This window comes from Rhinopithecus roxellana, chromosome 17, assembly GCF_007565055.1.
Source record: "Rhinopithecus roxellana isolate Shanxi Qingling chromosome 17, ASM756505v1, whole genome shotgun sequence".
NCBI lineage: Eukaryota > Metazoa > Chordata > Mammalia > Primates > Cercopithecidae > Rhinopithecus > Rhinopithecus roxellana.
Genome location: NC_044565.1, coordinates 4,585,973 through 4,613,247, shown reverse-complemented (window position 1 = coordinate 4,613,247; position 27,275 = coordinate 4,585,973). Strand labels below are relative to the sequence as shown.

Below are 27,275 nucleotides of genomic sequence, written 5' to 3'. Positions count from 1 at the left end.
GGTCAGGAGATCGAGACCATCCTGGCTAACACGGTGAAACTCTGTCTCTACTAAAAAATACAAAAAAACTAGCCGGGCGAGGTGGCGGGCGCCTATAGTCCCAGCTACTCGGGAGGCTGAGGCAGGAGAAAGGCGTGAACCCGGGAGGCGGAGCTTGCAGTGAGCTGAGATCCGGCCACTGCACTCCAGCCTGGGCGACAGAGCAAGACTCCGTCTCAAAACAAACAAACAAACAAACAAACAAACAAAAAAACTGTATTTAAGGGTGGGATTTTTCGTGTGCATACAATTTCAGAACTTTCTTGGCAGTCGTTTTTGCTTGGCTTGTTGCAGTTATACTGAAGACAGGTCTGTAGCTTTGTGTTCCCACAATGGTCATGTCACTTTCAGACTAAGAATCCTTTGATCTTTACTGTATGGATATTTGTTATATCTCAATAATGATACCTACTTTATTCGTTCTATTTTTCTTGCGATTACTTGCCTTCCAAATCAGAGCTTAAAATCCAAAGATAAGGAGCAAATACAACGTGTTCTCTTTGAAGTTCGAGGCAGGTCTTGCTCGTCTTTGTACTGTCTGAACACAGGGCCTTGACCTTGCTTTGTAGGCACTTATGGCACTATGGATTTGATCTGTGGGCCCAGCTACACCATCTAAACCAGCTGGAGAATTTCTCTCTGTGAATGGAACAGTCTTTTATTGAGTTGGACTAGTATTTCCCACCCCACCCTCATTCCCATAAAGTGTCTGTGGATCTTCCGTGAAAAAAGTGTTCAGTGAGCAAATAGAGTTATAAAATATTGCATATTATACCACCTTGAAGGCCCAACATGTATACTGGCAAGTTCAAGGCTCTTTGAAGTTCAACAGAAAATAAATCTGTTTAACTTTGACCCAGAATCGCCTAAATGTTAGGCAGAGACACATTTTTATACGTGCGGTTTTTATGGAGCTCATTGCTTTGGGTTTATTGCTTGAATGCTAGTTTACTCTTCGTTTTCAAAGGGTATAGATCTTAGAAGGAATCTCATAGCAGAGATTCTTATAGCCTTGAGACAGCATGATATTTAGAACCAACTTTTTTTTTTTTTTTTTTTTGAGACAGAGTCTCACTCTGTCATTCAGGCTGGAGTGCAGTGGCACAATCTCGGCTCACTGCAACATCTGCCTCCCGGAGAACCAACTTCTTTAAAGACTCAGGGAAGCTACAGTGTACTTGACCCAAGACCTTGGCCTCCTAACAAGCTCCCCTAATGAGCTGAGCTGTGTGCCTGGATGTTGGCATGTGCCCACCGCCTCTTCCTTTCTCCTTTTCTCCCTCTTTCTCACTGTCAAAGGAGAGCAGAGCGTTTGAACTGGCGTTGTCTTAAAGTATGAGGAATAGGCAAGGTTCTCATGGCCAGCCAGGGATCTGAACCACTTCTGAAACCCAGGGATTGATCAAATAGGGTACATTTTGCCTGGAGGAGAAACCTACCATGGAGGTAAACTCCATTAATGGGTCAAATAAGCTTCCTAGTTTGGGGAACTAGACAGCCTTGATGATTTTCTCTAATGCACCAAGACTTGAAAGATACCACAAAGTCAATTCTGTAAGGTTTTGTATTTATTTATAGGGAAAGAAGACCCAACTGTAGCACCACCTTGAACATGATAGAAGGATAATCATAGCCACCACTGATTACTTGCAGCATGCCAGATCATGTACTATGTGTTTTACATAAAGGAACTCATTAAACCCTGAACAGTGAGACTGGGCGCAGTGGCTCATGCCTATAATCTCAGCACTTTGGGAGGCCGAGGCAGGTGGATCACCTGAGGTTAGGAGTTTGAGACCAGCCTGACCAAGGTGGTGAAACCCTATCTCTACTAAAAATAAAAAAATTAGCCGGGCATGGTGGCGGGCACCTGTAGTGCCAGTTACTTGGGCGGCTGAGGCAGGAGAATCGCTTGAACCTGGGAGGTGGAGGTTGCAGTGAACTGAGATAGCGCCACTGCACTCCAGCCTGGGTGACAGAGCGAGACTCCATCTCAAAAAGAAAAAAGAAAAAAATAATAAACCAGTGAATGTCTTTTCCTAAGTTCTGTGAGCCACTCTAGCAAATTAAACAAACTCAAGGAGGGGGTCATGAGGTCCCTGATTTATAGCCAGCTGGTCAGAAGTACAGGTCAAACTACCTGGGGCTTGTGATTTGCATCTGAAATTGGGGGGCCTCTTGGGGGCTGAGCCCTCACCCTGTGGGATCTGACACTATCTCCAGGTGATGGTGTTAGAATTGAACTGGGTTGGAGAATGCCCAGCTGGTGTCTGTGGTGGAACTGACTGGTTGTTGGTAGGGAAAAAGTCTCATACACTTCTTGGTGACCAGAGGTCACAGAAGCCTTCTGTGTTGACTATTGTGGTGTGGGAGCAGAAAAAACAGCTTGTTTTTTTTCTGCAGGGGACATTTCTGGGTCCTGGTGTCCACTGCCTATTTAGATTTGGAAACAGTCTCTGGGTGGCCAACCCAGGTGCCCCCTTGGTCATGAATGATGGACTGCTCTCTCCTTAAGGGTTGAGATGGTTCTATCCTTCACCATCACTAGCAAAGGGACCAGCTTGAGAGTGAGTGACCAGGGAATACAGTTACCAATAGAACTGCCTTTGCTGTTCATTGATGACCTGTGACATCTGTGACCTACATGACCTGAGACTTCTTTCTGTCTCTGAAATCAAATTTCCAAAATTCAGAGATAAAGACATGTTCCTAGAACTTCGTTTCAGCTTTCACAACCCCTGCAATTTCCATTTGAAAAGCCAGCCCAAACACAAGATTAGTTTCCTACACCAGAGAACATTATGATTATAGAGGTTTGGAAAAGGGGAGGAAGGTGTCGTATAAACCCTTAGTTCTGGTTATTTTTTTCCCTTTGTTTGAATGACATTGACTTTTAAATAACGTACAAATAAAAGTAAAACCAGAGTTTTGAAAATTGAACAGGTTGTACATTTGTCACACTGAAAGAAAAAAAAAAGTGTCAGTGCCCTCTTCCAGGTAGATTTTAGTCAAAATTCTTATAATTTCAAAGAACAGGAGGCCACTCATGCTGGTTCAAGGGCGGGTGGCAGGTGGACAGTGTAAAGGGACAGTGTGACTGGTGTATTGTGCTATGGGTGGTTCTGAGGATCGAGGGCTCAAGGAGTCAGTCTTGTCTGCCATCTGGGTGCATCTACTACGTGCTCCCTCTCTTCCAGAAGCTTCTTTAGGACCACTGTAAGTGCCATGCCCTCATAGCCCTAGCTTGCCAACGCCCCCCAAAACATGAGGTTGCATCCTGTCCCTACCCGCCTTTTGGTTCCCTTGGCCATGGCCTGAGTGAGGAAGGAACACTGTGAAAGTGTGGCTTCTGACCCCAGACATGGGCAGGATGGCTTCCCTCAGAAGGAACTATAGACACGCCTGCAGCTTGCGTGTCCGTCAGTGTTTTCATTTCCTCTTTTCCTCTCTGTCCCCAGAAAGAGCTCTTGGAGGAAGTCGGCCAGAATAACAGCCGAGCTCAGATCTCTGTTCAAGTCCACAATGCTACGTGCACAGTGAGGATTGCAGCCGTCACAAAAGGGGGAGTCGGGCCCTTCAGTGACCCCGTGAAAATATTTATCCCTGCGCACGGTGAGAGCTATACCCAGTAAGGGCTGATAGGGTGTGATGGTCCAGGCAGTGCACAGATTGCCGGAAAGTAACCTGGGGGATGGATGGCTGATTAAAGAATGAAAAAATAAGGCTGGGCTTATCTCAACACTTCAGGAGTCAAAAGCAGGAGGAGTCTGAGACCAACCTGGGCAATGGACAGCATAGTGAGACCCTGTCTCTACAAAAAAATACGTATTTTTAAAATTTGCTGGGCATGGTGGATCATGCCTGTTGTCCCAGCTACTTGGGAGGCTGAGATGGGAGAATTGCTTGAACCCAGGAGGCAGAGGTTTCAGTGAGCTATGATCACACCACTGTACTCTAGCTAGGTAAGAGAGCGAGACCCTGTCTCAAAAAAAAAAAAAAAAAAAAAAAGGAAAAATAAGAATCAAAAATACTTTTTCCAGTGATAAAGATATGATATGATAACATGCTTTGTAGAACTGCTGATACCCATAGGTCCCTCCTGTAGTTACTATTAATGGTAATAACTTACTTGGGAGATCAGTCTTTTCAGATGCCAACTTTGGCTTTACTTATTGAACTTAGTTACAATGATGTATACTGTACATGACTGAATTTTAGATAAACGATATAGCTAATCCTTAGCTGTCTATAATTGGGACAATTTATTTGCTGGTGGTTGTTTTGCTGTGTTTCAAACAGTACTGCTTTGCCATGTTTTTACCCATTCAAGCCTTGGGTAACATGCTTTGTGTTTTATCTGCACAGAATATGAAATATTTCCTATGGAAGCCATCCTCAGACTGTCCTGGGCCCACTGAGCTAAATGCCCAGCCATGCGAGTTGGCTTTTGCATGTTGCTGGAATGTCCTTTGGCACGGTGCCACGGTGGTACCCCAAGTGAACCAAGTGCTGTGCTCTCTCCATAACCCAGTGGCGCCACTTTGACTCTCACCTTCCCTAGGTTGTTTAATGTTAAATGACTGTCATAAAGTCCATGCGTAGGTATCTAGATCAGTGTGCTTATACATTAAGTTTTTGCCAAAAATGACCTTTGTACCCAATAGCAGACAGATGATTTGTTCCCTGTCTTGTGAGCAGATGATTGAGTTCCCACCTGTCTGTTACCAGGGACCCTCAAACTTGCTCTCCCTTTTGGTGCTGAAATGGAACCACATTACGTTCCTGCAGCCCATAGGCACAGTTCCTGGGAAACACTAGTAACTGGTGATGGGGAGGCAAGATGTGTCTACCTGGTAGAAATTCAAAGACACTGAGATTCTCCCTGGACATGGTGACTCACGCCTGTAAATACAACACTTTGGGAGGCCAAGGCAGGCAGATCACTTGAACTCAGGAGTTCAAGACCAGCCTAGCCAACATGGTGAAACCCCATCTCTATCAAAAACAACAACAACAACAAAAATTAGCAGGGTGTGGTGGCATGCGCCTGTGGTCCCAGCTACTTGGGAGGATTGCTTGAGCCCGGCAGGTGGAGGTTGCAGTGAGCCAAGATCATGCCATTGTATTTCTGCCTGGGTGACAGAGTGAGACCCCATCTCCAAAACGAAACAAAACAAAACAAGAACAAAGACAATGAAATTCTGATTCTAAAGGGACAGCTTAAAAAAATTGGAGTTTAGGCTGGGTGCGGTGGCTCATGCCTATAATCCCAGCACTTTGGGAGGCTGCGGCGGGCAGATCACTTGAGGTCAGGAGTCACAGACCAACCTGGCCAACATGGTGAAGCCATGTTTGCTATGCAGGCATTCCTTACCTTGCATGCCTCCAGTATGCACAAATTTCAATTACTACAGTTAAATAATAGCCATGCCCCAAAAATATAGTTCAAATTTTAGTCACCATTCTATATTAACTATAATGGCAGAAAGCATGAACTCGGGCTGCTGGCTCTTCAGGCCACCAATCACTGTAGAAATAACAGATGCACATCACTCTCAGGACCAATGGCGTCATTTCTTTCAAAGTCTGTAGTGATTGGTCACTGCGCCTTTGTCATTCTTTTTGTGCCCACCTAGCGGAGACATGTGGCTGTGTTGCCTCCTTGTCTCCCAGGGACAAACTCACATGCCATTTTACAAAAACGGGTAATTGAAAAAGGGAGTTGGTGAACAAAGGTAAAAGCACAGCAAAGAAATGCAAAGTGATAATGTTCAACGTAAAATTTGAATTGAATGTAAGACTATGGAAAGTTGTTACTGCCCCCACTGGTAAACGTTAGATGTGAACCAGCGGTCCTTAGTGAAGGTGAACTTATGCACATACATGAAGAGGTTGTGACAAAAATGTTGAAAATGTCCCAGAGAAAGCGACACCGTCAAAAAACAACGTTGAAGGAATACTGAGAGATATTTTACAACCTTGAAAGAACAAGATATAAAGTATTAGCCACGGATCCAAACTTAGAAAGGAATGTGACAGTTGTCCAAAACACAGAAACTATGTTTTCTCTGTATCATAATTTACATGACTAGAAGGCAAACTATTCAACCTACTCTCGATCGTTTTTTACAAAGAAATGACACTTTAATTTTTCATGTTTCTAACATTTTAAACTACAGTACAAGTAAATGTTAGTTGTAATTTTTTAAATTTTCTTGTACATGTATAACTGACGTGAGTTTTCTCATTGATTTTTAAATTACTATTTTTAATGAACAATTGAAAAATTATATATACCTCTGGAGTACAATGTGACATTTTGATCTATATATACGTTGTGGAATGAGTAAATCAAGCTAGTTTCCCATCAGTTATTAAGATCTCTTTGCATGGTGTCAGCTTACACAAAGTGAGGCCTGCCTGTATTTGTAGATTACAAAAGATTTAACTGAGTTCTGAAAGCTTTGACTATTTGTTCTTCCCTGTTACAAGCCAATGTTTCTCATAGATTTGAAACCCATGATTGGTCTATTGGTATTTTACCAGGTTGGGTAGATCATGCCCCCTCTTCAACTCCAGCGCCTGGCAATGCAGATCCTGTGCTCATCATCTTTGGCTGCTTTTGTGGATTTATTTTGATTGGGTTGGTTTTATATATCTCCTTGGCCATCAGAAAAAGAGTTCAGGAGACAAAGTTTGGGTAAGTCTCCCAGCTAAAAATGTTTGCACACTGCTTTTGACCAGGTTGTTATACCAAGTGATTATGCCTTTCCTGTTGGGCCGGCTGCGGCACATTGCTCCCAGATGGCTGTCCTGCCTTATGCATTCCCTGGGCTCAGGCAGCTTCCTGACTTAGGCCATGGCTTACAGAAGCAGCTGCCAGCAAAAGCCAGCCCTGAAAAGGGTTCCTTTACGGAGAAGAGTATCAGTAGGCCTTTGCTACTCAAACTGGGTTGCTGTTAAGTGAGGACTTTTATTAGAAGCCTTAAAAATAGGCCGAGGGTGGTGGTTCACACCTGTAATCCCAGCACTTTGGGAGGCCAAGGCGGGCGGATTACTTGAGGTCAGGAGTTTGAGACCAGCCTGGCCAACATGGCAAAACGTTGTCTCTACGGAAAATACAAAAATTGGCTGGGCATGATAGCACACGCCTGTAATCCCAGCTACTTGAGAGGCTGAGGCACAGGAATTGCTTGAACCCAGGAGGGTTATTGGCAGGTTAGAGTGGGACAGACAGAGTGAGTGAGGGGTGTATGGCTATACTTTGGAGGGGACTGAGCCTGGCCTCCCTCTTTCATTGTACCACCTTCAGAATGCTACTAGAACATCCCATTTGCTCCAAGACTTGCCATAGGCCTGGGAAGGGCTTAAGATTAGCAGCCAGGCTGCCCTTTATCTGTGTTCATCCCAGTCTTAGGGGTCAGTTACTTTAGTCTTTACAAGCCTATTCTTACATTTGTTATATCTTAGTATGTGAATTCTAAGAATGACTATTTTAAAGAAGTGGACAAAATCTGATCTAAATCTTGAACATATAATTGACTAAAATACATCCCAGGATGGATCTTGGTGTGACATGTGGGTTCATCATAAAACAAGTACAGAGAACCTCTGCAGAAGCTGCAAGAGTAGCTCATTAATATGTATTAAAGGCCGGGTGCAGTGGCTCACGCCTGTAATCCCAGCACTTTGGGAGGCCAAGGTGGGGGGATCATGATGTCAGGAGATCGAGACCACCCTGGCTAACATGGTGAAACTCTGTCTCTATTAAAAATACCAAAAATTAGCTGGGTGTGGTGGCAGGCCCCTGTAGTCCCAGCTACTTGGGAGGCTGAGGCAGGAGAATGGCGTGAACCCAGGAGGCGGAGCTTGCAGTGAGCCGAGATCATGCCACTGCACTCTAGCCTGGGCAACAGAGCAAGACTCCGTCTCAAAAAAAAAAAAATATATATATATATATATATATATACACACACACACATATATACATATATATACATATGTATATGTAATGTATATATAATACATATATATATATATGTATGTATTAAAGGCCTGCTAGGCACTGGGCACTGCAGTAGCCTGGAATACAGTGGTGAACAAAATCCTGTCCTCATAGGGTTCACAGTTCATGGGGAGTCAGGCAGTAGTCAAGCACTCACAGAATAGATTAAAAATGGCAACTGTAATAAATTCTATGTAAAGGGGTAAGAATGTGTCAGAAAAATTTGGCTGCGTTAAGAAAGTCAGGGAAGGCCTTCCTGCAGAAGTGGCTGACACCAGAGCTAAGATCTGAAGAAAGAGCAGGTATTCATTAGATGAGAGAGAAGAAGAGCATTCCAGCCAGAAAGAACAGCACATGCCACATTACCAAAAAGTGGGACTGCTGAGCACAGCAAATATATTAACAAGGTTACAATACTATTTCAAATATTTAAAAATAAAACTATTTCCAGGAACCCTTAAGCTCAGCAGAAGCTTAAGACTTGTAACAGGTTATTTTTATCTATGCCAAAGTCAGTTCCCATGGATCCTTACTACAAGATCTATTCATTTGTTCCTTTTGTAAAACCACTTTCCAGTTCATTTTTAAATGAAAATACTTTTATTTTTACTTATATATATATGTATATTTTTTTTGAGGTGGAGTCTCGCTCTGTCGCCCGGACTGGAGTGCAGTGGCCAGATCTCAGCTCACTGCAAGCTCCGCCTCCCGGGTTTACGCCATTCTCCTGCCTCAGCCTCCCGAGTAGCTGGGACTACAGGCGCCCGCCACCTCGCCCGGCTAGTTTTTTTTTTTTTTTGTATTTTTAGTAGAGACGGGGTTTCACCGTGTTAGCCAGGATGGTCTCGATCTCCTGACCTTGTGATCCGCCCGTCTCGGCCTCCCAAAGTGCTGGGATTACAGGCTTGAGCCACCGCACCCGGCCACAATAACATTATATTTTTAAAAAATCAGATTACGTAGAATAGTCAAAAGGAGAAAGTGAGACCCATCTCAGGCCCATGGATGGTCTTCGTTGCTATTTTGGCATACATCTTTCCAAGTGGTTTGCTTTTTGTACATCAGTATTTGTTTTTAATTGTGTTATCTCTTTAAAATAACCTATGTACCTAAGGTAAATTGAGATTAAATCTATAATCTAGACTTTCTAATTCGAATACTTTCCCACCAATTAGTCTAAAACAGGGACTAAATGGATTATTAAAATAGACTTCATTTTTTATTTTTAAAATTAATTCATTTTTTTGAGACAGGATCTTGCTCTGTCATCCAGGCTGGAGTGCAGTGGTGCAATCATGGCTCACTGCAGCCTCATCCTCCAGAACCCAAGTGATCCTCCCATCTCAGCCTCCCGATTAGCTGGGACCACAGTCGCACACCACCATTTCTGGCTAATTTTCTTACTTTTTGTAGAGATGAGGCAACTCACTTTGTTGCCCAGGCTGGTCTTGAACTCCTGGGCTCAAGTGATCCTCCTGCCTCAGCCTCCCAAAGTGCTGGGATTGCAGGCATGAATCACCACGCCCAGCCTTATTTTTTAGAACAGTTTTAATTTTACAGAAACATTGAGAAGATAGTACAGAGACTTCTCATATGCTCCATACCTAGTTTCCTCTATTATTAAGAGCTTACATTATTAGTGTCATGCGTGTCCATGTGAAGAGACCACCAATAGGCTTTGTGTGAGCAATAAAGCTTTTTTTTTTTTTTTTTTGGGGGACGGGGTCTTGCTCTATCACCCAGGCTGGAGTGCAGTGGCACTATCTCGGCTTACTGCAAGCTCTGCCTCCCAGGTACACGCCATTCTCCTGCCTCAGCCTCCCGAGTACCTGGGACTACAGGTGCCTGCCATCACGCCCGGCTAATTTTTTGTATTTTTAGTAGAGACGGGGTTTCACCATGTTAACCAGGATGGTCTCGATCTCCTGACCTCGTGATCCGTCCACCTTGGCCTCCCAAAGTGCTGGGATTACAGGCGTGAGCCACCGTGACTGGCCACAATAAAGCTTTTTAATCACCTGGGTGCAGGCGGGCTGAGTCCGAAAAAGGAGTCAGCAAAGGGTGTGGAATTATTGTTAGTTCTTATAGGTTTGGGATAGGTGGTGGAGTTAGGACCAATTTTTTGCAGGCAGGGGGTGGATCTTGCAGAGTACATTCTCAAGAGTGGGGAGAATATTACAAAGTACCTTCTCAAGGGTGGAGAGGGTGTATCCTACAAAGCACAGTCACAAGGACGGGGGAATATCACCAAGTACCTTATCGCAAGGGCAGGGAGGGTGTATTGTCACAAAGTCAATTGATCAGTTAGGGTGGGGCAGGAACAAATCACAGTGGTGGAATGTCATCAGTTAAGGCAGGAACTGGCTATTTTCACTTCTTTTGTGGATCTTCGGTTGCTTCAGGCCATCTGGATGTACACGTGCAGGTCACAGGGGAAATGATGGCTTAGCTTGGGCTCAGGGTCCTGACAATTAGTACAATACATTTGTTACAGTTAATGAGCCAATATTGATACATTGTCATTAGCTAACATCTCTACTTTGAGATTTCCTTAATTTTCACCTAATGTCCCTTTTCTGTTCTGGGATCCCATCCAGGATGCCATATTTTACAGTGAGTCGTCACATCTCCTTAGGCTCCTCTTGGCTGTGGCCGTTTCTTAGACATTTCTTGTCTTTGATGATCTTGCCAGTTTTCAGAAGTGTTAGTCGGGGGTTTTGTAGGATGCCCCTCTGTTGCAATTTGTTCGATGTTTTGCTGATAATGAGCAGGGGTTATGGGTGATTGAGAAGAAGAGCCACAGAATTAAAGTGCCATTGCCATCACTTCTTATCAAGGGTGCATATTAACATGATTTTTCACTGCTGATGTTGACATTGATCACCTGGTGGAAGTAGTATTTGCTGGGTTTCTCTACCATGAAGTTATTTTTTCTCCCTTTCCCTACTGTTCTTTGGAAGCAAGTCCCTATGCAAGCCCATACTGACAGCGTAAGGATTTAACTCCCTCCACCCCTTACTAGCTACATAAAATATTTGGAATTCTTCACCACAGGAGATTGGTGTGTTTTCTTCCATTCATTCATTCAATCATATTTTCATAAGTATGGACTCATTGATATTCATTTTATACTCATAGTCTAGTATTACTTTAGTTTCTTGCTCAGATTGTTACAGCTTTGGCCACTGGGAGCTTGTCTGTTATTCTCTGTTCTTGATGGTACCTAGCTAGAGTAGTTTCAATATTGCCAAGTAAGTCTAAAGTAAATCAAAGGAAAGAAACACATTTCTTCTAGGGGGAAAGTTTTTGTTGTAGAAGAGCCCGTTGGAAAGGGGAAGCTCTGTGGCATCCTTGTGGAATCAGCACCTGCCCCAGTAGCCCTGTTTTTATAGTGAAGTATCTTTGTTTTCATTCACCCAGGAATGCATTCACAGAGGAGGATTCTGAATTAGTAGTAAATTATATAGCAAAGAAGTCCTTCTGTCGGCGAGCCATTGAACTTACCTGTAAGTTGACTTTCATTTCTCTTTTTGGCAAAAGTTAAAATAGTTGAGAACAAAGAAAGAACAACAGACAGATTTCTAACAAAAGCCATAGGTGTCGAAGACGAATGGATATTTTTAATGTACAAAATGTCTTTAAAAGCCGCAAGTAGATAGATATTGCTATGCACAGCTCTGCGGGCTAATTTACTGGAATCAGGAGCTTAACCTGGGGTTAAAAGGACTCATAATGTCATGAAATGTGGCAGAAAAGAAGAACCTTCTGGGGTGACAGAAGATGGGTAGAGGTCAGGGATTTAAAGAAAACTTATAACTAGCAGACATAATCTCAAGCCTCATATCCTGTTTTCCTGGCAACCAACTCCGAGGATGATTTGCCAACATGCTTTATAGTAATTATGGTTTGCGCTTTGCTGAATCAGAGAGTGGGGGCTTCTGGTTTAAACGGTGGAACTAAACAGATACTAGTGTTCCTGAATAACTTCAGAAAAAGTATAGAAAGAATGTGCAATTATTAACAAATTCATGCTTCTGGATGTTTGCCCCCAGTGAAGAAAATCTATGAAAATGACGGAATACGGGTTGCTGTGAAATAGAAACTTGCTTGGTGTAGAATATTATTAGTTTCTTTACGTTTCTAGTCTGTAAGTTTTGACTTTTAGATATCCTCAAATTTTTTTTAATTTAAAATTTTAAGATTTGTCATTTAGACCACTTTCTTTCCTTTCCTGGAGAACCGCTGGATAAAGTTTTTCTCGGAGAGCGAATGTGTCCTAATTATCCACATTTTTTTTGTTGCTGTTCTTTCAAGAGCTTGTTGATGCCTTAACTGTGGTCCAGACTGAATCATTTGCCAGGAGTTGTTGAACTGGTCTCCTTCTTCTGGTTAATTTCTCTTGTTGCCAACACAACACATCTATTATATCCCTTACTATATTACATATTTTATTATAGAAAATCTTATTCTCCAATTCCTCAAAGTGCTCATTTTAGCCCTAGCTATGCTGTTATAATAAGGTTTCATAGACAGTATGTAAACTAAGAGCTTGTTCTCTACATGTTTTCTGTGGTTTGTGAGACCCCATCCATGGCATGGGAGGGTAGGGGAGGTATGGTTCTCTTGTATACTGTAGTTAAGGGTGTAATATTAATAGTAAACAATTCACTAGAAAGTACCTATTGACTTACCTTCCTTACCCCTTTAAGTCAAAGGCAAACCACCCCTACATGAATCTGATTGCCGGCTGCTGCTGCCACACTACAGAAAGAGAAATACAGTTCTAATTTTTATAATTCTTCAGAATTAACCTTGCCCTGAAGGATTCATTATACTTAGTTTAATCATAATAAAGTATGAAGTTTCATTACTGGCAATTTGGGGAGAGAAATAATAGATACAAAATGAGAAAAGGGGCTGGCCTTATTTATTTATTTATAAACAAGTAAATAAATAAGGAATGTTTATTTTATTTTATTATTATTATTATTATTATTTTTTGAGACGGAGTCTCTCTCTGTCGCCCAGGCTGGAGTGCAGTGGCCGGATCTCAGCTCACTGCAAGCTCCGCCTCCCGGGTTTACGCCATTCTCCTGCCTCAGCCTCCCAAGTAGCTGGGACTACAGGCGCCCGCCACCTCGCCCGGCTAGTTTTTTGTGTTTTTTTAGTAGAGACGGGGTTTCACCGCATTCGTCAGGATGGTCTCGATCTCCTGACCTCGTGATCCGCCCATCTCGGCCTCCCAAAGTGCTGGGATTACAGGCTTGAGCCACCGCGTCTGGCAGCAATGTTTATTATACAGGACTTTATTTCAGTTTAATTATCAAGTGAAAGAAAGCATACTGACAATTTTTATACATACTAAGTTACTCCTTTTTCAGTACATAGCTTGGGAGTCAGCGAGGAACTACAAAATAAACTAGAAGATGTTGTGATTGACAGGAATCTTCTACTTCTTGGAAAAATTCTGGGCGAAGGTAAGCAGTTTAAAGTAATTCTAATAAAATGTGGGATAAGAAGGTAAGCAGTTTAGAATAGTTCTTTAACATGTATTTATTAAATAAAATACCATCTTAGGACTCTGAGTTATACTATGAATAGTTATATTTTATTATTTAAAATGATAGACTATTGATTTTTGAAACTCAGATCTGGCAAATGAAAAGATTCTCTTCAATGCCTAGCACACACACAAGTCCTTGAAAAATATTAATTTTCATTCTTCATTGAAAAGCATGTAATTCATTGATTAGTTTCCTACGTACTTTAAGATTATTCCTCTAGTTCTTAAGTTTATTGTTCTTGGCATCTTTCTAATTAGGAACAAAAATGAAAATACATATTTAACTTGTTAAGTTGTTCTTAGGATGAATGATAATGGTATTAAGATTTTGTGCTTTAGCTTCAATTGTATTTTTCACGTTCTCTTCTAAGTGTCTTGGATCGGTTATAATGCTTAATAAAGTGATGAGCAAAGGTAGGCCCAAGCCACCCAAGCTCATGACAAGCAGGAGACTAGAGTGCGGCGCATTGCCCTGGTTTGCGATGCGGGTGGCCTGGGCCGGCTCTGCCTGGCTACCCATGGGTGAGATGCTCTCATACCATGTGAAGCCAGCAGCTCTGGCACTGTAGCATTTCTGTGGTCAGGGGAGAATTTGCACAGTGTCCATACAAAATTCTTTCACTTCACAGGAGAGTTTGGGTCTGTAATGGAAGGAAATCTTAAGCAGGAAGATGGGACCTCTCAGAAAGTGGCAGTGAAGACCATGAAGTGTGAGTTATGAATGATGAATCCCATTCTTCTGGGGTGGGCAGTTGCTTCAGTATTGGGTGCTCCATGAGGCCATGTGTCACAATCTCAGTTGCCAGTGGGTCAGAAGGCAATGAGTAACACTGGTCACTGAGGGGGAATTACTATAATGAGCTCTTCATGCATACATTACATATTCTTTTGTGGGTTTTTTTTTTTTTTGAGACAGAGTCTTGCTTTGTCACCCAGGCTGGAGTGCACTGGTGCAATCTCGGCTCACTGCAAGCTCTGCCTTCCAGGTTCACGCCATTCTCCTGCCTCAGCCTCCCAAGTAGCTGGGACTACAAGTGCCTGCCACCACGCCCGGCTAATTTTTGTATTTTTAGTAGAGACGGGGTTTCACCGTGTTAGCCAGGATGGCCTCGATCTCCTGACCTTGTGATCCGCCCACCTCAGCCTCCCAAAGTGCTGGATTACAGGCGTGAGCCACCGTGCCTGGCCTACATATTCTTTATACTCAAGGCAATAACATTTTTTAAATTTTTACTAACTCCTGCATGCCTATGCATACATACTCTCTGTCTTGCTCTCTCTCTTTCTCTCACTGTCTCTCTCTCTCACTCTCTCTCATCTAGTAGAGCTAACAACTCCAAAGGAGAGCATGAATTGCTGAGGCAGTGGTGATCTGATGGCAACATCTGACCCCAGGGGTTGTTCTGACCGACCTGTCTAGTGTGGTGGGGCCGCTTCCTCATTTGAGGATGATTGCATGGCCCTTGAGGAAGCTGTGGGCTGCCTGGAAAGTAAGTTCCCCAGAAAGAGGAGAAATACTTGGTCAAGGCATATGAAGAGTTGCTATCATAAGCTAGAACTTCCAAGCAAGATGGGAAGAGAGCCAGCAGTGGGGCAGGGAGGGTCTTGTAAATCATTGCCAAGAACCTGCTTTATCCTGCAAGGAGTAGAGCGCTATTAAGAGTCTTAACCAGCTGGGCGCGGTGGCCTGTAATCCCAGCACTTTGGGAGGCTGAGGCGGACGGATCACAAGGTCAGGAGTTTGAGACGAGCCTGACCAACATGGCGAAACCCCGTCTCCACTAAAAATACAAAAATTAGCTGGGCATGGTGGCATGCACCTGTAATCCCAGGTGGCTGAGGCAGGAGAATCGCTTGAACTCAAGAGGCAGAGGTTGCAGTGAGCCTAGATCATGCCACTGGACTCCAGCCTGGGTGACAGAGTGAGACTTAAGTCTCAAACAAAAAAGAGTCTTAACCAAGTAAGAATAGAGCAGGTTACATTCCAGAAAGTTCATTTTGATGTCAGTGTGGAGGAGAACAAATTACAGTGTTGACAAAAATAGTGCTAGATGCACGTATGTTTACTGTAGCACTATTCACAATAGCAAAGACTTGGAATCAACCCAAATGTCCATCAGTGACAGACTGGATTAAGAAAATATGGCACCTATACACCATAGAATACTATGCAGCCATAAAAAAGGATGAGTTTGTGTCCTTTATAGAGGCATGGATGCAGCTGGAAACCATCATTCTCAGCAAACTATCGCAAGAACAGAAAACCAAATACCGCATGTTCTCATTCATAGGTGGGAATTGAACAATGAGATCACTTGGACACAGGAAGGGGAGCATCACACACCGGGGCCTATTGTGGGGAGGGGGATAGCATTAGGAGATATACCTAATGCAAATGACGAGTTAATGAGTACAGCATACCAACATGGCACATGTATACATATGTAACAAACCTGCACGTTGTGCACATGTACCCTAGAACTTAAAGTGTAATAATAAAAAAAAAGATTTAAAAAAATAGTGCTAGATTCCAGTTAGGACACTCTAAAATCTATGCAGTCTAGGCCCTCTCAAATCCTTTTTGTTTTTTTTTTTAATTGAGATGGAGTCTCACTGTGTCACACAGGCTGGTGTACAGTGGCACCACCTTGGCTTACTGCAACCTCCACCTCCTGGGTTCAAGTGATCCTCCCACCTCAGTCTCCTGAGTATCTGGGATTACAGGTACCCACCAACACACCTGGCTAAATTTTTGAATTTTTAGTAAAGATGGGGTTTCTCCATGTTGGCCCGGCTGGTCTCGAACTCCTGACCTCAAATGATCCACCTGCCTCAGTCCCCCAAAGTTCTGGGATAACAGACGTGAGCCACCGCACCCATCCCAAAATCTATATAGGTAAGGAAACTATAGTGACTTGCTGACTTGTCTAATTGAAATAGCTAGAAAGGGGCAGGTTGTGCTGGGCTTCTTCATTACCATAAGATGACCAGATTTCACTGGCAGAGCAATATAGCATTTCCTGTCCATGTCCTTCTCCCAGGAAGGACACACAGCTGTCTAAGTGTGATTCTATGGGTGTCTGGCTGGTCATGGCCTATCACTGGGGAACTTAGAAAATAGACCATGGTCATATGGCATTTCACTCACAGTCTTCATCATGAATCATGGATGGAGATTATTTGGTGCTCAGTTTGTCAACATTCTTGGTGTTGCTTCCTTATTAACCCCTTGTACCTATTCAATACTATTTTTGATCAGGGAATAAAGTAAAGTTGGATTCTTCCTAAAATTTAAATCCACTAGTTACTGGACATTAAAGCATAAGTTAGATTGTAAGCGTGTTCTGAGACTCTTAAATGAAAAGGCTGAAGTTTATTTATTTTTTTCTTTTTGAGACAGAGTATTGCTGTGTCGCCTACACTGGAGTGCAGTGGCATGATCTTGGCTCACTGCAACCTCTGCCTCTGGGTTCAAGTAATTCTCCCACCTCAGCCTCCCGAGTAGCTGGGATTACAGGCATGCACCACCATGTCTGGTTAATTTTTGTATTTTTTGTAGAGATGGGATTTCACCATGTTGGCCAGGCTGGTCTTGAACTCTTGGCCTCAAGTAATCTGCCCACTTTGGCCTCCCAAAGTGCTGGGATTACAGGTGTGAGCCACCGCGCCTGGCCTGGAGGCTGCAGTTTAATTCAGTTATGAAAAGGAACCACAATAACCAACAAGCCACATGAACCAGTGCTTTTTGCTTTTTAAGTAGACCGTAATGGTTAATATTTATGTGATACTCACTGTTAGCCAAAGGGCATTGCAGTTATTTCCGCATTTCATCAGGACAACAGGAAGAGAAAATGAACATAACTGAAAAGGAGGTTCAGGAACTAGCCCCCAGAAACTAAAGCACCCTGAAGTCAGAATACTCACTAGAGCTGAATCAAGCACTGAGCCATATTCTGCACCATTCCTGCTCTTCTGTGATTTTGTTTGAGCCTCACAGTGTGTCTGTGGGGAATCCTTCCAGTAATCCCTATTTAGGGATATAGGCAGGCATATTAGGACGCCTGGTGGGAGGAGCTGGGCCTAGAACCCCCTTTTTCTCTGGCTTGGCGCTGCAGTTATTTAATTTCATTAGGGTAACTTGCATAGGGATTACACCCCTGCTAATTGTCATAGATTGAGAGAATAATCTCTAGTTTCAAAATCCCCAGGCTCAGCTACATTTACTTGCAGGTTGGACCCCCCAGGGAGGAGTCTGCAGGCAGAGCCCTGTACCCCTATTCCCCCACCTGGTTGTTTGCAGCAAAAGGAATAGGTGAGGGCAAATTTTTGCAAATGTATAGATTTTTTTTTTTTAATTAGAAAAATTTTTGAATTTTTCTAAATTTGCTTCAGTAGAAAGAAGAGTAATATATATTAAGCCCATAGGATGGTACAGACACTGCATTAGATGCCCTCATGCATGATTTTAATCAGTATTTATACACTGTTAATGCAAATTCCCAAAGGCAAGCCTGACTTTTTGTTTTCTTTATTTGTTTTTAATTGGCGCAACATATACATAATGTAAAATTTACCATCTTAACCATTTTAAGTATACAGTTCAGTGGTATTAAGAACTGTAACATATTTATAATGTTATACAACCATCACTACCATCCATCTCTAAAACTTTTCTTTTTTTTTTTTTTTTTTTTGTTGAGACAGAGTCTCGCTCTGTCGCCCAGGCTGGAGTGCAGTGGCGCGATCTCGGCTCACTGCAAGCTCCGCCTCCCGGGTTCATGCCGTTCCTGCCTCAGCCTCCCGAGTAGCTGGGATTACAGGCACCCACCACTACGCCCGGCTAATTTTTTGTATTTTTAGTAGAGACGGGGTTTCACCTTGTTAGCCAGGATGGTCTCGATCTCCTGACCTCATGATTCACCCGCCTTGGTCTCCCAAAGTGCTGGGATTACAGGCATGATCCACTGCGCCTGGCCCCAAAACTTTTCATCTTGCAAAACTGAAACTCTACACCTACCGAACAATGACTCCCCACTACCCTCTCTCCCCAGCCCTAGCAAGCACTATTCTATTTTCTGTCTCTGATTTTGACTCTCTAGGTACTTCATACAATATTCATCCTTTTGTGACTGGCTTATTTCACTTAGCATAATACAGAATTTTAAATGTCTCTCTTAAGCCGATTTAATTTTAAAAACGTGGTGTAAAAATGCATCCGGCTCATAAGGTGTGGTTGAGCAACCAGACTTGCAGGACATACACCAACAGAAAGGGAGAGGTGTGGGGTTCTTTCTTTTTTAAAAAAACAGGCTGGGCACGGTGACTCATGCCTGTAATCCCAGCACTTTGGGAGGCTGAGGTGGGCAGATCACGAGGTCAGGAACTCGAGACCATCTTGCTTGGTTAACACGGTGAAACCCCATCTCTACTAAAAAATACAAAAAAAAAAAAAAAATCAGCCAGGTGTGGTGGCAGGTGCCTGTAGTCCCAGCTACTTGGGAGGCTGAGGCTGGAGAATGGCGTGAACCTGGGAGGTGGAGCCGAGATCCTGCCACTGCACTCCAGCCTGGGGGACAGAGCAAGACTCTGTCTCAAAAAAAAAAAAAAAAAAAAAAAAAGCAAATATAATTGCAACAGATCAGTTAGAATTGTTCTTGGTTTTGGGTTTGGGTTTTTCTTTTTTTTTTGGAATTTTTTTTCTTTACCATTAGACTTTAACTTTTTAGAGCAGTTTCAGGTTTGCAGAAACGTTGGGCAGAAAGTACAGAGAATGCCCATAGGTCCCCTCCTGACACACACAATCTCTCCTATTATTAATGTCTTTTATAACTGAGCTGCATTTTTTGCAATTGATGAACCCATACTGATACGTTATTATTAACCAGAGTCCATATTTTACATTAGGGTTCACTCTTGGTGTTGTACAACTCTGTGGGTTTTGACAAATGTGTAGTGTCATGCATCCACCACTACAGTATCTTACAGAATTATTTATTGGCCCTAAAAGTCCCCTGTGCTTTGCCTGTTTGCCCCCGTCTTCTCTCCCCTACCCCTACTAGCCCCTGACAACCACCCATCTGTTTCCTGTCTCTATAGTTTCATCTCTTCCTGGCCTGGATTTTAGAGAACAGAATTGCTGTTGCCCACCCCTCCCCTTAATTGAGTGAATTATCCATACTTAACCTTTTCTTTTTTCTCCTTTAGTGGACAACTTTTCACAGCGGGAGATCGAGGAGTTTCTCAGTGAGGCAGCGTGCATGAAAGACTTCAGCCACCCAAATGTCATTCGACTTCTAGGTACTTCTGAGAAATGTGGGAGTGGGTGGCCAAGGGGCTCTGCTGATCTGCTCTGTGCCAAAGGGAAAGATCTCTGGTGTAGATATGTTTACACTTTGTATAACCCCAACATAACCTATAACATTGAGGTTTTCACCCAGACTTCTCTTCACAATGATGTTTTCTGAGGCTGATAGTAATCATGAGCTTGCATTTTCTGGACACTGATGGGCTCAGGAATGATTTGAGTTTTCCACAGAATTCTGGAGAGTATGAATTAAATTGTCCTCGGTTACTCAAAGGCAAGACACAGAGGTGGCCGTGTTGTAATTTTTATTAATTTAAGGTTATACATGAGTTAGACAGCAGTGGGATAAAGCTGAAAAAGTAGACAAATTCCACAGGTTATCTTTGAGAAATAATTTATTATCCTATTTGAAAGTACTGATTTCCGGCCAGGCGCGGTGGCTCACGCCTGTAATCCCAGCTACTCAGGAGGCTGAAGCAGGAGAATCGGAACCCAGGAGGTGGAGGTTGCAGTGAGCCAAGATCGCACCATTGCACTCCAGCCTGGGGGACAAGAGGGACACTTTGTCTAAAAAAAAAAAAAGAAAGTACTGATTTCTTAAGATTATGGTACATTGATGATTTCATGGAATATGATTTAGCAGTTCCATACAATGTGATTTAATGTAATTTGGCTTTGTAGCTCCAATACCCAAAAATTACAAAAGAGGAGATTAAGTATGGAATGGATGCTGTGTAAGTGACTCTGTCCCAAGAGAGAAGAGTAACCTGGAAATAATTGAATTTTCTGCTAGCCTTGGTTTTTTGTTTTTGTTTTGCCATCCTGTGACTGGATACACGCTAAATTCTTTTGAGATCTTTCAAAGTTTTATATGATTGACACTGCAGAGAGATGTGAAAATCAATGTTTATATACAGAATTATGCCAAATACACTACTGTTATTCATTCACTGCTATTGGCTTTAGCCGACTATGAGAACAATCTCACTTTGTGATCACACCACAGAGTGCAGGAGCTTTGCAAGCCTGGGATCAGGTGACAGCCTCTGGCTCTCAGATTCCATGACAAATGATATTGTAGCTTCTCCTTTACAAAACTGTTAAAATTCAGGGATGTGAATTTTACCTACAGCTCTTCAAAGTTATTTTACTAGTTTAAGCATTTGCAGTGGACTTTTTCACATGATTAAATATCTATCACAAGAAACTAGTTCGCCCTTAAATCTTGTGGGGTCACTACCCCTCAGACTCAGTCTAACAGGAATTCCTGGGTTTCTAGATGGCTATAGTTGTTACCGTTTGATTTGTGAGAGCCCTCATGCCCTCATTAATCTGAAAGGGGGAAAAAAAAAAGTAGTGGACCCTGTGTGTGTTCCATTTTCTAGAACAGAGTGTGAGTGAGGAGCTCTTGGGTTTTTTACACTGTTAACTTGGTAACACGTGGCTTCTGTTTGGCCAGTGGTCCTGCAGGGCTTTTCTGGTCACAGTAACAAGGGCTCTTTGTCATTGATGATGTGTTTGTAATTTCAGGTGTATGTATAGAAATGAGCTCTCAAGGCATCCCAAAGCCCATGGTAATTTTACCCTTCATGAAATACGGGGACCTGCATACTTACTTACTTTATTCCCGATTGGAGACAGGACCAAAGGTAATGATCTCCTTGTGTTACCCTTGAACGCTTCTCAGAGTTTATGTGACTTAGTCAGGACAACCAAATCGTCTAACCTTGAAAGTGAAGACAGGAAGGAGAGGACACTGATCTTTGTTCAGTGCTCCCTGTGTGTCCAGGGGTTGAAATGTGGGGTCTATCCTCACAGCAGGCCTGCTCCAGGTATTATTATCCTGCTTTATGGTGGGGTAAGAGGCTGTGTGCACAGCCTTATGGACAAAGCTTTACCAACTTGAGCTGGGTGGCCCAGGCTCCTGATTCACACCCCTCATGGCCGCATACTCCCCAGAGCTCGCAGACCAAGGGAAGGCCATTGAAGATGGCTCTCCTAAAAGAAATTTTACAGAGCTCATTCTGGATTTCAACCTTTGAAGAAGTGTTGGTGACCCAAGAGGACTGCACAATCGATGTTCTGAAAAACGTTTGTAACATTTTACTCCCTACGTTGACTTACCCACCGTGAGTACTGTGAAGCCCTGGGAATGTTGGATGTAGCTGTAGAGGCAGTTATAGATCATCTAGGAAATTTAGGACCCACGGGCATGCCCGCCTTTCTTCAGGGTCAATTTTCAGTATTGACTTCGAGGGTTGTAGCGTTAAGGAATCATAGCCACTGGGGACGTTGTGTCTTTCATTTCCTAGGCCTCCTTATCGGAAACAAAACCAGTATCCTCCTGTTACGTTTTGTGGACAAACGGTGGACTGCGAGCAGGCAGTGTGAGTGTGTCCTGACTATGGGCCTGGCTAAGCAGGACGCCCTTCCTGCCTTGCACGCACCTTCTCGGTCTGCTGCAAAAGGCAGCGATCCTGCAGGGCTCTGGTTGGGACGCATGTGGGAACAGGGTGTGGCTGGCCTCTGTCAACAGTCATTCTCTGACTGGGCAAAAGGGCAAAAGTCACTGCAGATCATCACTGCCCTTAATCACAGCCGTAAGAAACCACAGGTCCTGGGAAGGAACTGCACTACCCAGTCTACATCTTGGCATTCTCAGACACACCCCACCTTTGTCCCTTTAGCTGCCATCAGTATCAGGACCACTGAGTGCAGTAGGGCGGTTAAGAACAACTGCTTCCTTCACTGCATCAGCAATGGCTGCGGGAAAGAATTCTTGCTGCTCTTACTTGATGGTCTGATGAGTCCACGGGATGAAAGTGCAAGGAAATTAGTTCTTAGGGACCATGAAAACTCACTCCCACTGGCTCTGCAGACAAAACACAGCGGGGAAAATGTACCATGCAGCACCGGTGTGGTGGAGTTCTGCACACTCCAATGTATCTACAAACCTGGGGTGACAGTGGCCTAGGGTCAGCCAGGTCACTTTTCCAAGTGAAGCGGTGCCATGGGACTCACAAACTCTTAACCAAAGAAGGTTTATTAAGTTCTGCCCAGGTGCAGTGGCTCACGCCTGTAATCCCAGCATGTTGGGAGGCCGAGGTGGGCAGATCACTTGAGGACAGTTCGAGACCAGCCTGACCAACATGGTGAAACCCCATCTCTAATGAAAAAATACAAAAATTAGCCAGGTGTGGTGGCAGGCACCGGTAATCCCAGCTACTTGGGAGGCTGAAGCAGGAGAATCACTTGAACTAGGAAGGCAGAGGTTGCAGTGAGCCGAGATCGTGCCACTGCACTCCAGCCTGGGTGACAGAGTGAGACTCCATCTGAAAAAAATGAAAACGAAGGTTTATTAAGTTCATTAGTTCACCCTTCGAACAAGTGCTGACTCTGAGGTGGGCACTGAGCTCTGAGGACACTGGAGGGAACATGACAGATATGGTTCCTGCCCCATGGAGCTGACCTGCTGGTGGTGAGTGAGGGGAGAACAGGAGACAGACAATTGGTTATTCACAGTGAGGGAGCTGTGGGCACCAGGAGCACAGGGGCTCAAATGCCCAGTGGGCTGGGCAGAGCCCAGCGGGGGCATAGGGGCAGAAAGTGTGCAAGGTAACTAGACTGGGGGGTGTGGTGTCCGTGCACAGATACAGAACCTCATGGTGGCAGGACCAGGGCTTCTTTGTTTCAGTAACCTGGAGAATGTTGGCAGATAGATCAGAGATGGTGATTGGAATATGCTGCGGGTTCTGCCGCTTAGAAGGAGGGATTGCTGCAGAGAAATGTGAGTTCCCTTTCCCCCCAGCCCCCACACCCAGTCATTGAGCATCTTCTTGTCAGTGAAGCCACATTCCTTCTGAAAGATGTTTGGGCCCCGTGTGCTGTCAGAGAAGCTTCTTGTTTTTGGAGTCCCCTCTTTTTGGCTTGTTCATGATAACATCTCTGGATGCAGGGTGCCTTTCAGTTCCCCAGTGGAGGCAGCATGGAGTTGCTTTCTAGTTGTTCACTGAGGGTCAACTTGCTCACTCCATTCATCTTCTCTTTATCATGAGTCTATCCATCCTCAGGATCAGAAGACGTGTTGGGAATTGGTAGGCCAGCATGCTTGCCTCAGCAGTGCCCCTAAGAGGGGCAGCAACCCCTGCCCTGAATCCTTCCAGCACAGAGAAACTAGAGAGAAGCAGAACCTCAGACTGAAGTGCACCGACCTGCAGTAACTTATGAACTTAATAACCACAGGTCACAGGTGACTGATAGAGTTATAGTGAGCCATGATGACAAGAATGACAACTGAGGGCCTTCCTGGGGGAAGTCGGCTTAGAAAAACACTAGTCCTCATCCCAAGAGACAGGTCAATGTGTAGAAACAGCCCTTTATTTAAAATTTGGGAAAGCTGAAACAAACAGGCAAAAATGTGAGATGCAATTTAGGGTCAGCAGGTGCTGGAGCCTGCTGTTCTACTTCCAGCTGACGTTCTTGGTATCTTCTGCCTGTGTGTGATGGAGGGGAGGGGACTTTTGCTTTTTTTTCCCCCTTTTACTCTTTCTCTTCTTCCTAGGGACAGTCTAAGTGACCAGGAGAGTGGCCCCCTTTCTTTTTTCCAGTTCCCCCCTGGCCCCACGCCCACACGTACTCCTGTTCTCTTCCATGAAAATGTAGTTGTCCTTCACCAGCATGAGTACTAACCGTAGAGACAGGAAGCTGTTAAAAAATCACCGAGACTCTTCCAAAGAGGTGAGGGGCCTAGTCCAACATGGAAAATGTTATAGACAGGGCTGAGTATTTTCCTCCTCTTTTACCCCCAAAAAGAAAGATGATTGCATTATAGGAAGTCTGTAAGGGATTAAAAAATTACCCACAATTCCCAACACCTTAGTACAATTGTTGGTGATTTCAGATATTCACCTCTCATTGTTCACTCCATGCCTACATTCCTCATGGCCTTCACGTCACTACATACACTCCTGCCCCTGGGATGACAGTGGCTAACCTTTCTCAAGCATGTAGCATAGGCCAGCCTGCATTTTGTATGTATTAATGCACCAATGGCAAACAACCCTAGAAAGTAGTTACTAGTGGAATCTAAGTTGAGGAAACTGAGGCACAGAGGGCCATGGTGAAAGCAGGATTGGCCCCCAGGCTGCACACTGTGTGCCTTCAATGCTCTTCTGACTGCCCCATTCTGTGTGCACCCCTCCCCAGCAGGGCAGCGCCCAGACAGATCCCTGTGAGTGGTGGCACCACATATTCTTCAATGGGTTTTGTTGCATGTTGATGGGTGATTTTACTTACATTTAATTTACGGTGTGTCATATAATTTTGTGTGTGTGTGTGTGTGTGAGTGAGAGAGAGAGAGAGAGAGAGAGAGAGAGAGAGAGAGAGAGAGAGAGATGGAGTTTCGCTCTTGTTGCCCAGGCTGGAGTGCAATGGCACAATCTCAGCTCACCACAACCTCCGCCTCCTGGGTTCGAGCGATTCTCCTGCCTTAGCCTCCCGAGTAGCTGGGATTACAGGCATGCGCTACCATGCCCGGCAAATTTTGTATTTTTGGTAGAGACAGGTTTCTCCATGTTGGTCAGACTGGTCTCAAACTCCCCAATCTCAGGTGCTCCACCCATCTTGGCCTCCCAAAGTGCTGGGATTACAGGCCACCACGCCTAGCTGGTACGTTGTACAATTTTTCTAATAATTTATTGCGGGTCTGGGAATTTCATGTTATTGTACAAGAGTGCATTTTGTAGCAAAAAGATTAAAAATACACAGGTCTATTTGGTGGCCCAAAATTGCCTTTTTTTTTTTTTTTGAAATGGAGTCTCGCTCTGTCGCCCAGGCTGGATTTGCAGTGGCCGGATCTCAGCTCACTGCAAGCTCTGCCTCCTGGGTTTATGCCATTCTCCTGCCTCAGCCTCCTGAGTAGCTGGGACTACAGGTGCCTGCCACCTCGCCCGGCTAGTTTTTTGTATTTTTTTAGTAGAGACGGGGTTTCACCGTGTTAGCCAGGATGGTCTCGATCTCCTGACCTCGTGATCTGCCTGTCTTGGCCTCCCAAAGTGCTGGGATTACAGGCTTGAGCCACCGCGCCCGGCCAAAATTGCCTGTCTTTATTTGTGAAGCTTAACTCTCCTCCTTGTTTTGGACCCCTATGTAAATATGGTGAGCCTCATGTTGGATCTCTTTCTTGAATCTTTATAGAGGAGAAATAGAGGAACAATTTATATTCTTTTAAATTATCATACAGTAAAATTGACCTGTTTTCCCTTTTTGTTATATAAGTCTAGGAATTTTAACACTTATATAGTTTAATGTACCCATAATCCTAATCAGGATATGGAACAGTTCTATCACCCAACAAAATTCCCTCCTGCTACACCTGTATAACACCTTCTACCCCCATGACTGACCCATGGTAACCACTCATCTTTTTTCTCCCCTGATAGTTTTGTCTATTCAAGAATGTTATATAAATGGAGTCATACGTGTATAACTTTTTTTTTTTTTTTTCTTTTTGAGACAGAGTCTTGCTCTGTCATGCAGGCTGGAGTGCAAGGGTGCAATCTCGGCTCACCGCCACCTCCACCTCCTGGGTTCAAGCGATTCTCCTGCCTTAGCCTCCTGAGTATCTGGGACTATAGGCGCCAGGCCAATTTTTTTGTATTTGTTCTAGAGATGGGGTTTCACCATGTTGGTCAGGCTGGTCTCAAACTCCTGACCTTAAGTGGTCCACCCACCTCAGCCTCCCAAGGTGCTGAGATTACAGGTGTAAGCCACTGCACCCAGCCAGTTTATAACCTTTTGAGACTGGCTTTCTTCACTCAGCATTATTTCTTTGAAATCCAGCCAAGAGGTGTATATCAATAGTTCATTCCTTCTTTATTGCTGTGTAGTATTCCATTGTATGCTTATACCACAGTTTATCTGTTGACCTGTTTAGAGACATATGGGTTGTTTCTAGGTTTTAGCAATCATGAATGAGGCTGCTGTAAAATTCACATACAGATTTTTGGATGAAGTCTTCATTTTTCTAAAGTAAATGCCCAAGAGTAGGTTGCTGGGTCATATGGTAAGTGCATATTTAACCTTACAAGAAACTGTTTTCCAGAGAGGCCCTTCCGTTTTACATTCTCACCAGCAGTGTGTGAAAAATGCAGTACTCCTTATTCTTATTAAGACTTGGTATTTTTGGTGGCTTTTCTGGTTTTTGCTTATAGCTGTCCTGATGGATGTAGAGTGATATCTCATCGTGGTTTTTATTTGCATTTCCTGAATGACTAATGATGTTGAGCATCTTGCCATGTGCTTATTTGCCATCCTTATATCCTCTTTGATGAGTGTCTGCTGTTCAAGTATTTTGTTCATTTTTT

At 43.8% G+C, this 27,275-nt stretch overlaps 1 protein-coding gene across 2 annotated transcripts in view; it reads left to right on the top strand.

Annotated features, from left to right (window-relative positions):
* MERTK (MER proto-oncogene, tyrosine kinase) overlaps positions 1 to 27,275 on the top strand; it is a 129,535-nt gene that overhangs the window by 85,242 nt on the left and 17,018 nt on the right. For both annotated transcript variants that reach the window (XM_010386349.2, XM_030921723.1), the window contains exons 9-15: positions 3,498 to 3,651; positions 6,586 to 6,739; positions 11,465 to 11,550; positions 13,426 to 13,521; positions 14,237 to 14,317; positions 19,812 to 19,904; positions 21,442 to 21,560. In XM_010386349.2, the coding sequence (XP_010384651.2) occupies positions 3,498 to 3,651; positions 6,586 to 6,739; positions 11,465 to 11,550; positions 13,426 to 13,521; positions 14,237 to 14,317; positions 19,812 to 19,904; positions 21,442 to 21,560 (783 nt within the window). The remainder of the gene's footprint in view (positions 1 to 3,497; positions 3,652 to 6,585; positions 6,740 to 11,464; positions 11,551 to 13,425; positions 13,522 to 14,236; positions 14,318 to 19,811; positions 19,905 to 21,441; positions 21,561 to 27,275) is intronic.